The 12,664-nt window shown below is 39.1% G+C and overlaps 1 protein-coding gene across 9 annotated transcripts in view; it reads left to right on the top strand.

Moving 5' to 3' along the window:
• Positions 1–12,664, top strand: part of camk2d2 (calcium/calmodulin-dependent protein kinase (CaM kinase) II delta 2) — a 144,972-nt gene that overhangs the window by 96,366 nt on the left and 35,942 nt on the right. For 3 of the 9 annotated variants that reach the window (XM_061977003.1, XM_061977001.1, XM_061977005.1), the window contains exons 13-14: positions 3,716–3,753; positions 10,373–10,432. In XM_061977003.1, coding sequence (XP_061832987.1) covers positions 3,716–3,753; positions 10,373–10,432 — 98 coding nt within the window. Of the gene's footprint in view, positions 1–3,712; positions 3,754–10,372; positions 10,433–12,664 lie in introns of all 9 variants that reach the window. The other 6 variants (XM_061977008.1, XM_061977006.1, XM_061977009.1 and 3 more) reach the window with 3 other exon arrangements.

The raw sequence follows: 12,664 nt of genomic DNA, 5'->3' as shown, positions 1-12,664 counted from the left end.
ATCAAAATGACTTTAAAAGTCTTATATAAGTGTTATAATGAAGACAACACATGATGTAAGTGTCTATATTAGCTATTTTAGCCTACTATCAAAATGACTTTAAAAGTCTTATATAAGTGTTATAATGAAGACAACACATGATGTAAGTGTCTATATTAGCTATATTAGCCTACTATCAAAATGACTTTAAAAGTCTTATATAAGTGTTATAATGAAGACAACACATGATGTAAGTGTCTATATTAGCCTACTATCAAAATGACTTTAAAAGTCTTATATAAGTGTTATAATGAAGGCAACACATGATGTAAGTGTCTATATTAGCTATATTAGCCTACTATCAAAATGACTTTAAAAGTCTTATATAAGTGTTATAATGAAGACAACACATGATGTAAGTGTCTATAATAGCTATTTTAGCCTACTATCAAAATGACTTTAAAAGTCTTATATAAGTGCTATAATGAAGACAACACATGATGTAAGTGTCTATATTAGCTATATTAGCCTACTATCAAAATGACTTTAAAAGTCTTATATAAGTGTTATAATGAAGACAACACATGATGTAAGTGTCTATATTAGCCTACTATCAAAATGACTTTAAAAGTCTTATATAAGTGTTATAATGAAGGCAACACATGATGTAAGTGTCTATATTAGCCTACTATCAAAATGACTTTAAAAGTCTTATATAAGTGTTATAATGAAGACAACACACGATGTAAGTGTCTATATTAGCCTACTATCAAAATGACTTTTTAAGTGTTCTAATGAAGACAACACATGATGTAAGTGTCTATATTAGCCTACTATCAAAATGACTTTAAAAGTCTTGTATAAGTGTTATAATGAAGACAACACATGATGTAAGTGTCTATACATGCGACACTTGTGATTTAGGGCTATATAAATAAACATTGATTGATTGATTGATTGATACTAGCCTACTATCAAAATTTCTTCAAAAGTCTTATATAAGTGTTATAATGAAGACAAGACACGATGTAAGTGTCTATATTAGCCTACTATCAAAATGACTTTTTAAGTGTTCTAATGAAGACAACACATGATGTAAGTGTCTATATTAGCCTACTATCAAAATGACTTTCCAAGTGTTATAATGAAGACAACACATGATGTAAGTGTCTATATGAGCTATATTAGCCTACTATCAAAATTACTTTAAAAGTCTTATATAAGTGTTATAATGAAGGCAACACATGATGTAAGTGTCTATATTAGCTATATTAGCCTACTATCAAAATGACTTTATAAGTCTTTCATAAGTGTTATAATAAAGGCAACACATGATGTAAGTGTCTATATTAGCCTACTATCAAAATGACTTTCTAAGTGTTATAATAAAGACAACACATGATGTAAGTGTCTATATTAGCTATATTAGCCTACTACCAAAATGACTTTAAAAGTCTTATATACGTGTTATAATGAAGGCAACACAGGATGTAAGTGTCTATATTAGCCTACTATCAAAATGACTTTAAAAGTCTTATGTAAGTGTTATAATGAAGGCAACACATGATGTAAGTGTCTATATTAGCTGTTTAGCCTACTATCAAAATGACTTTAAAAGTCTTTCATAAGTGTTATAATAAAGGCAACACATGATGTGTCTATATTAGCCTACAATCAAAATGACTTTCTAAGTGTTATAATAAAGACAACACATGATGCAAGTGTCTATATTAGCCTACTATCAAAATGACTTTAAAAGTCTTATATACGTGTTATAATGAAGGCAACACAGGATGTAAGTGTCTATATTAGCCTACTATCAAAATGACTTTCTAAGTGTTATAATGAAGACAACACATGATGTAAGTGTCTATATTAGCCTACTATCAAAATGACTTTCTAAGTGTTATAATGAAGACAACACATGATGCAAGTGTCTATATTAGCCTACTATCAAAATGACTTTAAAAGTCTTATATACGTGTTATAATGAAGGCAACACATGATGTAAGTGTCTATATTAGCTATTTTAGCCTACTATCAAAATGACTTTAAAAGTCTTTCATAAGTGTTAGAATAAAGGCAACACATGATGTAAGTGTCTATATTAGCCTACTATCAAAATGACTTTCTAAGTGTTATAATAAAGACAACACATGATGTAAGTGTCTATATTAGCTATATTAGCCTACTATCAAAATGACTTTAAAAGTCTTTCATAAGTGTTATAATAAAGGCAACACATGATGTAAGTGTCTATATTAGCCTACAATCAAAATGACTTTCTAAGTGTTATAATAAAGACAACACATGATGCAAGTGTCTATATTAGCCTACTATCAAAATGACTTTAAAAGTCTTATATACGTGTTATAATGAAGGCAACACAGGATGTAAGTGTCTATATTAGCCTACTATCAAAATGACTTTCTAAGTGTTATAATGAAGACAACACATGATGTAAGTGTCTATATTAGCCTACTATCAAAATGACTTTCTAAGTGTTATAATGAAGACAACACATGATGCAAGTGTCTATATTAGCCTACTATCAAAATGACTTTAAAAGTCTTATATACGTGTTATAATGAAGGCAACACATGATGTAAGTGTCTATATTAGCTATTTTAGCCTACTATCAAAATGACTTTAAAAGTCTTTCATAAGTGTTAGAATAAAGGCAACACATGATGTAAGTGTCTATATTAGCCTACTATCAAAATGACTTTCTAAGTGTTATAATAAAGACAACACATGATGTAAGTGTCTATACTAGCTATATTAGCCTACTATCAAAATGACTTTAAAAGTCTTATATACGTGTTATAATGAAGGCAACACAGGATGTAAGTGTCTATATTAGCCTACTATCAAAATGACTTTCTAAGTGTTATAATGAAGACAACACATGATGTAAGTGTCTATATTAGCCTACTATCAAAATGACTTTAAATGTCTTATATAAGTGTTATAATGAAGGCAACACAAGATGTAAGTGTCTATATTAGCTATATCAGCCTACTATCAAAATTACTTTTTTAGGTGTTATAATAAAGACAACACATGATGTAAGTGTCTATATTAGCTATTTTAGCCTACTATCAAAATTACTTTAAAAGTCTTACATACGTGTTATAATGAAGGCAACACATGATGTAAGTGTCTATATTAGCCTACTATCAAAATTACTTTAAAAGTCTAATATAAGTGTTATAATGAAGACAACACATGATGTAAGTGTCTATATTAGCCTACTATCAAAATTACTTTAAAAGTCTTATATAAGTGTTATAATGAAGGCAACACATGATGTATATGTCTATATTAGCCTACTATCAAAATGACTTTAAAAGTCTTATATAAGTGTTATAATGAAGACAACACATGATGTAAGTGTCCATTTTCAATCCTTTTTTTTTTTTAAAAAGCTCCAGGGAGCCACTAGGGTGGCACTAAAGAGCCGCTGGTTGCTGACCCCCGCGTTAGGATAAGAGCATGCTAATGTGAGTGCACCAACTTAGAAATAAAGACCCACTGTGCACCCGTGTGAGTGAACACCTGCAGGAAAAGTCCTAACCGAGTGGAAATGAGGATGTTGTCAGTAACTTATGCTGCTTTGCATTTCACATCCTGCGCTTTATTTTCCACTTAAGTGCACTGACGTCTGCTGCATGTTAGTAAAAAGTGCCCCAGTATGAAGAGCCTGCTGCTGAAGTCTGCTTTTCACCCGCAGCAGCCAAGAGTTTGCTGAACAAGAAGACGGACGGCGTGAAGGTGAGTGAGAGCGGCTGACTGACCTCACACATTTGCTTCATGCACAATTCTCATGGAGCACTTCAAAGGTTGTTGACATGCATGATGCACATTTATTTGCTGCTTTGCACACACAACATTTCTAGTACCATCTTTCTGACCCCGGTCCCATTGTGGTCTAAGACTAGATCTGACCAGTCTAAACCTAAGACTAGATCTGACCAATCTAAGCCTAAGACTAGATCTGACCAATTTAAGCCTAAGACTAGATCTGACCAATCTAAGCCTAAAACTAGATCTGACCAATCTAAGCCTAACACAAGTTCTGACAAATCTAAACCTAAGACTAGATCTGACCAATCTAAGCCTAACACTAGATCTTACCAGTCTAAGTCCAAGCCTAAATCTGACCAGTCTAACCCTAAAACTAAATTTGACCAATCTAAGCCTAAAACTAGATCTGACCAATTTAAGTCTAACACTAGATCTGACCAATCTAAGCCTAAAACTAGATCTGACCAATCTAAGCCTAACGCTAGATCTGACCAATCTCAGCCTAAGACTAGATCTGATAAATCTAAGCCTAACAGTAGACCTGACCAATCTAAGCCTAAAACTAGATCTGACCAATCTATGCCTAACACTAGATCTGACCAATCTAAGCCTAAAACTAGATCTGACCAATCTATAATGATAAATGATAAATGGGTTGTACTTGTATAGCGCTTTTCTACCTTCAAGGTACTCAAAGCGCTTTGACACTACTTCCACATTTACCCATTCACACACACATTCACACACCGATGGAGGGAGCTGCCATGCAAGGCGCTAACCAGCACCCATCAGGAGCAAGGGTGAAGTGTCTTGCTCAGGACACAACGGACATGACGAGGTTGGTACTAGGTGGGGATTGAACAGGGACCCTCGGGTCGCGCACGGCCACTCTTCCACTGCGCCACGCCGACTAGATCTGACCAATCTAAGCCTAACACTAGATCTGGCCAATCTAAGCCTAACACTAGATCTGACCAATCTAAGTCGAACACTAGATCTGACCAATCTAAGCCTAACACTAGATCTGACCAATCTAAGCCTAACACTATATCTGATCAATCTAAGTCTAAAACTAGATGTGACCAATCGAAGTCGAACACTAGATCTGACCAATCTAAGCCTAACACTAGATCTGACCAATCTAAGCCTAACACTAGATCTGACCAATCTAAGTCAAACACTAGATCTGACCAATCTAGGCCTAACACTAGATCTGACCAATCTAAGTCCAAGACTAGATCTGACCAATCTAAGCCTAGATCTGACCAATCTAAGCCTAGCACTAGATCTGACCAGTCTAAGCCTAAGACTAGACCAGTCAAGACTAAAACTGGAACTAACCAATCTAAGCCTAACACGAGTACTGACCAATATAAGCCTAAAACTAGATCTGACTATTCTAAGCCTAAAACTAGATCTGACCAATCTATGCCTAAAACTAGATCTGACCAATCTAAGCCTAAAACTAGATCTGACCAATCCAAGCCTAACACTAGACCTGACCAATCTAAGTCTAACACTAGATCTGACCAATCTAAGCCTAACACTATATCTGATCAATCTAAGTTTAAGACTAGATGTGACCAATCTAAGTCGAACACTAGATCTGACCAATTTAAGCCTAACACTAGATCTGACCAATCTAAGCCTAACACTAGATCTGACAAATCTAAGTCGAACACTAGATCTGACCAATCTAAGCCTAACACTAGATCTGACCAATCTAAGTCGAACACTAGATCTGACCAATCTAGGCCTAACACTAGATCTGACCAATCTAAATCCAAGACTAGATCTGACCAATCTAAGCCTAAGACTAGATCTGACCAATCTAAGCCTAACACTAGATCTGACCAGTCTAAGTCTAAAACTAGATCTGACCAATCTAAGCCTAAAACTAGATCTGACCAATCTAAGCCTAACACTAGACCTGACCAATCTAAGTCTAACACTAGATCTGACCAATCTAAGCCTAACACTACATCTGATCAATCTAAGTTTAAGACTAGATGTGACCAATCTAAGTCGAACACTAGATCTGACCAATTAAAGCCTAACACTAGATCTGACCAATCTAAGCCTAACACTAGATCTGACAAATCTAAGTCGAACACTAGATCTGACCAATCTAAGCCTAACACTAGATCTGACCAATCTAAGTCGAACACTAGATCTGACCAATCTAGGCCTAACACTAGATCTGACCAATCTAAGTCCAAGACTAGATCTGACCAACTAAGCCTAAGACTAGATCTGACCAATCTAAGCCTAACACTAGATCTGACCAGTCTAAGTCTAAGACTAGATCTGACCAGTTCAAGACTAAAACTGGAACTAACCAATCTAAGCCTAACACGAGTACTGACCAATATAAGCCTAAAACTAGATCTGACCAATCTAAGCCTAAAACTAGATCTGATCAATCTACGTCTAAGACTAGATCTGACCAATCTAATCCTAAAACTAGATCTGACCAATCTAACACGAGATCTGACTAATCTGATGTCCCAAATGCCAAAACCCCAAATATGTATACTCCAAAACCAGGAGGGTGTGCCTGGGCTAGGATGGTTTCACCCTATCATAGTGAGAAAAACAGTTTTAATGCAAATAAAACAATCCTATCTTTCAAAGCCAAGGACAGTCGTTGAAGTGTAATTTCCTCTCGTTAGCATTGAGGTATTGTGTGGCAGAACCATGGCTGTGGATCCACTACTACCAGTCCTAAATAGTCAGAATCCCCCACGTTAGCATTCCATTCAGATGTAAACAATGTTTCTAACTTCTGTTATTTGTTGGAAGCTAAATTGCAGAGTCTTGTAAGAATGGTTGAAAGGACAGTGTTGTATGTGGGAGACAGGTGGTGTCCTCTGTTCAGGGATGTTTTTTCAACCTCGACATTGATGGCTTCTCTCACTCCTCTTTCGTACCATCCGCCCTCCCTGTCCAGAATCTGTACAGTTTTGTTGTCAAAGGAGTGCTGTTTCTCCCTGAGGTGCAGGTAGACAGCCGAGTCTTGGCCTGAAGAGTTTGCCCGTCTGTGTTGTGCTATGTGTCGTATTAGTGGTTGTTTTGTTTCCCCAATATATGAATCAGTGTACTTGTCATTACACTGGATAGCATATACCAGATTGATTTTGTGGGATTTTGTTCACGAGTGAGGGAAAAGTGGATGGTGAGATCGACAGGCGGATCGGTGCGGCGTCTTCAGTAATGCGGACGCTGTATCGATCCGTTGTGGTGAAGAAGGAGCTGAGCCTGAAGGCAAAGCTCTCAATTTACTGGTCGATCTACGTTCCCATCCTCACCTATGGTCATGAGCTTCGGGTTATGACCGAAAGGACAAGATCACGGGTACAAGCGGCCGAAATGAGTTTCCTCCGCCGGGTGGCGGGGCTCTCCCTTAGAGATAGGGTGAGAAGCTCTGTCATCTGGGAGAAGCTCAAAGTAAAGCCGCTGCTCCTCCACATGGAGAGGAGCCAGATGAGGTGGTTCGGGCATCTGGTCAGGATGCCACCCGAACGCCTCCCTAGGGAGGTGTTTAGGGCACGTCCGACCGGTAGACCTGGGACACGTTGAGAAGACTATGTTTCCCGGCTGGCCTGGGAACGCCTCGGGATCCCCTAGGAAGAGCTGGACGAAGTGGCTGGGGAGAGGAAAGTCTGGGCTTCCCTGCTTAGGCTGGATGGATGGATTTTGTGGGTGTGGGGCGTCCGGTCTTTAGGATGCACCAGTCTCTGCCTGAACAGTCTGCGACACCACCTATTTACGACATACAACACTGTCCTTTCAACTATTCCTAAAAGACTCTGCCATTTAGCCTCCAACAAACAACAGGAGTTAGAAACATCTGAAGGGGACCAGAATGCCATTTGTGCCATTTGTTTACAACTGAATGGAATGCTAACGTGGGGGATCCCGACTATTTAGGACTGGTAGTAGTCGATCCACGGCGATGGTTCTGCTACACAATACCTCAATGCTAACAAGGTTGTTGGCTTTGATAGTTAGGATTGCTCGTTTGCATCTCAACAGTTGTTTTTCTCACTCATCATCATCGGCAGTCACTCGAACGAGTATGACGATCCTCCTGGTAGGGGTGTATTCCTTTATGGAGGATGCCTGTGCGTGACTTTGTTTAACGTGGAGAGACTGGTGCACAGACAGTCACCACACGATCCTTGACAGAATCGGGTCAGGGTCCAGTGGCATGGAGTCCAAGTCGACTGGGGAGCCTTTTCTGTTGCAGCCTTCTTCCGCCATCGCAGCCGTTGTGGTAGTTCTTATATCTACCGTCTTCCGCCTGCTCCGCCGTTGAGGTCTTCACCGTATCCCTGGCTAGGGGGCAGTCAGGTACTAGGCCTTTGCCAAGGGCCACCTGGGGTAACAGAAGTAAAGGGGTTAACCTCCTAGTGCCCCAAGACCCCATAGAGGAGCCTCCACTGCCGGATGCACTTTAACGTCATGCCTAGGACAGTTTTCTCACTACGATAGGGCGGAACCATCCTTGCACAGGCACACCCTCCTGGTTTTTGGAGTATAAATGTTTGGGGTTTTGGTATTTTGGACATATTCCTCTTCTGGTTTCTTTAATTGTAAATCGATTTGGCTTCTGTTTTTGTGTTTTCGGAAATCGTAAGTTGTTTCTTAACGAAACCTGGAAAGGAAATGCCCTAAATCTTAGATTGACGGCTGAGTCAGCCAATCGTTTGGTTCATGTCCGCAGAGCCCAAATGAGGAAGTAAAGACTCAGCGGTTGATTGGTTGATTTAGCGATAAATCTCTGATTCTGGACATTCCATTTCTGGTTTATGAATTTGTATGTTTTTTCGGCGTCTTCAGTAATGCGGACGCTGTATCGATCCGTTGTGGTGAAGAAGGAGCTGAGCCGGAAGGCAAAGCTCTCAATTTACCGGTCGATCTACGTTCCCATCCTCACCTATGGTCATGAGCTTTGGGTTATGACCGAAAGGACAAGATCACGGGTACAAGCGGCCAAAATGAGTTTCCTCCGCCGGTTGGTGGGGCTCTCCCTTAGAGATAGGGTGAGAAGCTATGTCATCCGAGGGGAGCTCAAAGTAAAGCCGCTGATCCTCCACATGGAAAGGAGCCAGATGAGGTGGTTCGGGCATCTGGTCTGGATGCCACCCGAAAGCCTCCCTAGGGTGGTGTTTAGGGCACGTCCGACCGGTAGGAGGCTACGGGGCAGACCCAGGACACGTTGGGAAGACTATGTCTCCCGGCTGGCCTGGGAACGCCTCGGGATTCCCCGGGAGGAGCTGGACGAAATGGCTGGGGAGAGGGAAGTCTGGGCTTCCCTGCTTAGTCTGCTGACCCGACCTCGGATAAGCGGAAGAAAATGGATGGATGGATGAATGGAATGCTAACGTGGGGGATTCTGACTATTTAGGAGTGGTAGTAGTCGATCTACAGCGATGGTTCTGCCACACAATACCTCAATGCTAACAAGGTTGTTGGCTTTGACAGTTAGGATTGCTCATTTGCATCTCAAGAGTTGTTTTTCCTCACTACGATAGGGGGAAACCATCCTTGCCCAGGCACACCCTCCTGGTTTTGGAGTATAAATGTTTGGGGAGTTGATATTTCAGACGTATTCCTCTTCCGATTTCTTAAATTGTAAGTTGATTCGGCTTCTGTTTTTGTGTTTTCGGAAATCGTAAGTTTTTTCTTAAAGAAACCTGGAATGTCCGCAAAGCCCGAATGAGGAAGTAAAGACTCAGCGGTTGATTGGTTGATTTAGCGATAAATCTCTGATTCTGGACATTCCATTTCTGGTTTATGAATTTGTACGTTTTTTCGGCTTTTGTTTTTGGGTTTTCTGAAATTATGAAGGGTTCCAGGCCACCGTACTTCTGCCAATTGATGTATTTATTTCGTTTATTACAGATCACAATCATGCATCAATAGAAAACAAACTATTTAGCGCACGCAGTGTGATTTATCAAAACTAAAATTGTCTACTTTCTAGAAATAGCTGTGAGAAAGGAGCAGCCCTGTCCTATGTTTGCTTGTCAACATATATGGACTGTCAGCAAAAGAAAATATTACATATATTGTCTAATCAGCAATATCATTTTATAATTTTAACGTGGCTGGATGACTTAAGAGGCTTCTTAAACTGAATTCAATTGATGCCCTTTGAGGTTTTTTAAATTACGTTTGTTTTTTCCCAAAACATTTTTTTTATTGCAACATGCATTTTTTTGCGTCTGGAACATTCTAGCGCATGCTTGCAGTTGGTGCCGTGTGCCATGAGCACGCTAAAAAAAGGACTGCTTCTAAAACGCCCATAAAAAGTGGTACATGTCTGTGGCATGTTTGAAAAACATAACAAAACGCCACACATGATAACATGGATGTGTAGTAAATGAGTGTCTCCATGGTGAAAAACTTCATTTAGATATGGTGGTGTGCACTTGTTAGCAATTGTACACGCAGTCTTAGTAGGTTTTGGTGCGCGCAGGTTGTGTGTGTGTGTGTGTGTGTGTGTGTGTGTGTGTGTGTGTGTGTGTGTGTGTGTGTGTGTGGTCGTGTGTCACATTCCCTCTACACTGCCCCCCTGCAGGTCAACAACAAAGCAAACACAGTGACCAGTCCTAAAGACACTGGCCCCGCCCCCGCACTGGTATACACACTCAGCCACACCCACGCCTTCACCCCCCCACCCGACTCACCCCCCTCCACCTACCTACCTTTTCATGACCCTGGTGTGGATGAAGTACAGGCTCAATTTTAGTTTCGTGTCGTAACTTCCTGTAATTACTTCACCTTATATGGCACGTAGGGGCCACTTCTTTAGGTACACCTGCACAGTGAAGGTTTGATTGACGGATTCATTTTTACATTAGATTTGTATTATTTTGCTAGCATTAATTGTTTAATGACTAATAAAAATGGATCAAATACGGACTGCATGGGGTTTAAATACTCTAAATACCAGGAGAGCACAAAAAAAATTGTGTTTCGCATGTTTCCCTGCTCTTCAAGGGATTTTCTGTGTTTTTTCCTGACCTAATGTATATTCCGCTCTACCCCAGTATTGAGCACTGTATAACAGATAAACCACAGAAACCTTGACTAAATTTTTTTTTAAATATATATATATATATATATATATATATATATATATATATATATATATATATATATATATATATATATATATATATATATATATATAACTAGCCAATAGTTTGGACACACCTTCTCATTCAATGTGTTTTCTTTATTTCCATGACTATTTACATTGTAGATTGTCACATCAAAACTATGAAAGAGTGGAGTTATGTACTTAACAAAAAAAGGGGAAACAACTGAAAACATGTTTTATATTCTAGTTTCTTCACAATAGCCACCCTTTGCTCTGATTACTCTTGGCATTCTCTCGATGAGCTTAGGGTTAGAGTTATACCTTAATTGTTTCCAAACAATGTCTGCAATGTAGTTTCCATACATTAGCCGATTGTATAAGATATTAACGTTGTAAAATTAGTTATTCATAAATATTCTGTAAATGTTTACATACATTAATTGTTTCCAAATGATGTCTGTAACAAGGCAGTAAAACGGCTGATCAAACAAAGCGTCAGTCATTGTCACAGACCCGCTAGCAGCGCAATCAGCTAAATGGTGATGTTTTGGTGAGTTAATCACAATCCTCACGAAGGGTTTCCAAAATTTGACGCAAACCAGCGTCTTTTTGCGTCTTTCTCGCCATCACCGGGTATAAGTTGGATGTCAAAGTTGAGCGTGTGCGCAATGGACCTTTTGCTGCCATGTTGGTGTCATGAGAGAATATACGTTCCATGACAGCTAACGCTAACTACCCAAATCACTATTATTTGCTAACAACACCCACATGTTACGTACGTCCATATCCTATTTTTAAGACTATAGAGCCACACCTACAACATTTTTGAGGAAAAATATATTTTCCACTCATTAGTCGCAGATACAAACGTTGTGGAACTAGTTATTCAGAAATATTCTGTAAATGTTTATTTACATACCTTAATTGTTTCCAAACGGTGTCTGTAACAAGGCAGTAAAACGGCTGATCAAACAAAACATCAGTCATCGTCATGAAGCCGCTAGCAGCGCAATCAGCTAATTGGTGATGTTTTGGTGAATTAATCATAATCCCCACTCAGGGTTTTGCTGCCATGTTGGTGTCATGATAGAATATACGTTCCATGACAGCTAATGCTAACTGTCCAAATCGCTATAAATTGCTAACAACACCCACATGTTGCTTACGTCCATATCATATTTTTAAGACTATATAGCCACGCCTACAACATTTTAGAGGAAAAATATATTTTCCACACATTAGCCACACCTACAACATTTTTGAGGAAAAATATAGTTTCCACACATTAGCCGCACCAGACTATAAGTCGCAGATATGAACGTTGTGAAATTAGTTATTCAGAAATATTCTGTAAATATTTATTTACATACATTAATTGTTTCCAAATGATGTCTGTAACAAGGCAGTAAAACGGTAAATCAAACAAAACGTCAGTCATCGTCATGGACCTGCTAGTACTCCAATCAGCTAAATGGTGATGTTTCGGTGAATTAATCACAATCCTCACTCAAGGTTTCCAAAATTTGACGCAAACGAGTGTCTTTTCGCGTCTTTCTTGCCATCACCGCCACACCGTTCTGTAAATTTTTATTTACATACATTAATTGTTTCCAAATTATGTCTGTAACAAGGCAGTAAAATGGCTGATCAGGCAAAACGTCAGTCATCGTCATGGACCCGCTAGCTTTGCAAGCTAGCTCTCCAATCAGCTAAATGGGGATATTTTGGTGAATTAATCACAATCCTCCCTCAGGGTTTCCAAAATTT

The sequence above is a fragment of the Nerophis lumbriciformis genome, linkage group LG16, assembly GCF_033978685.3.
Source record: "Nerophis lumbriciformis linkage group LG16, RoL_Nlum_v2.1, whole genome shotgun sequence".
In the NCBI taxonomy this organism is placed as follows: Eukaryota; Metazoa; Chordata; class Actinopteri; order Syngnathiformes; family Syngnathidae; genus Nerophis; species Nerophis lumbriciformis.
The sequence above is the reverse complement of the archived record's forward strand: the minus strand, read 5'-3'. Positions and strand labels throughout refer to the sequence as shown.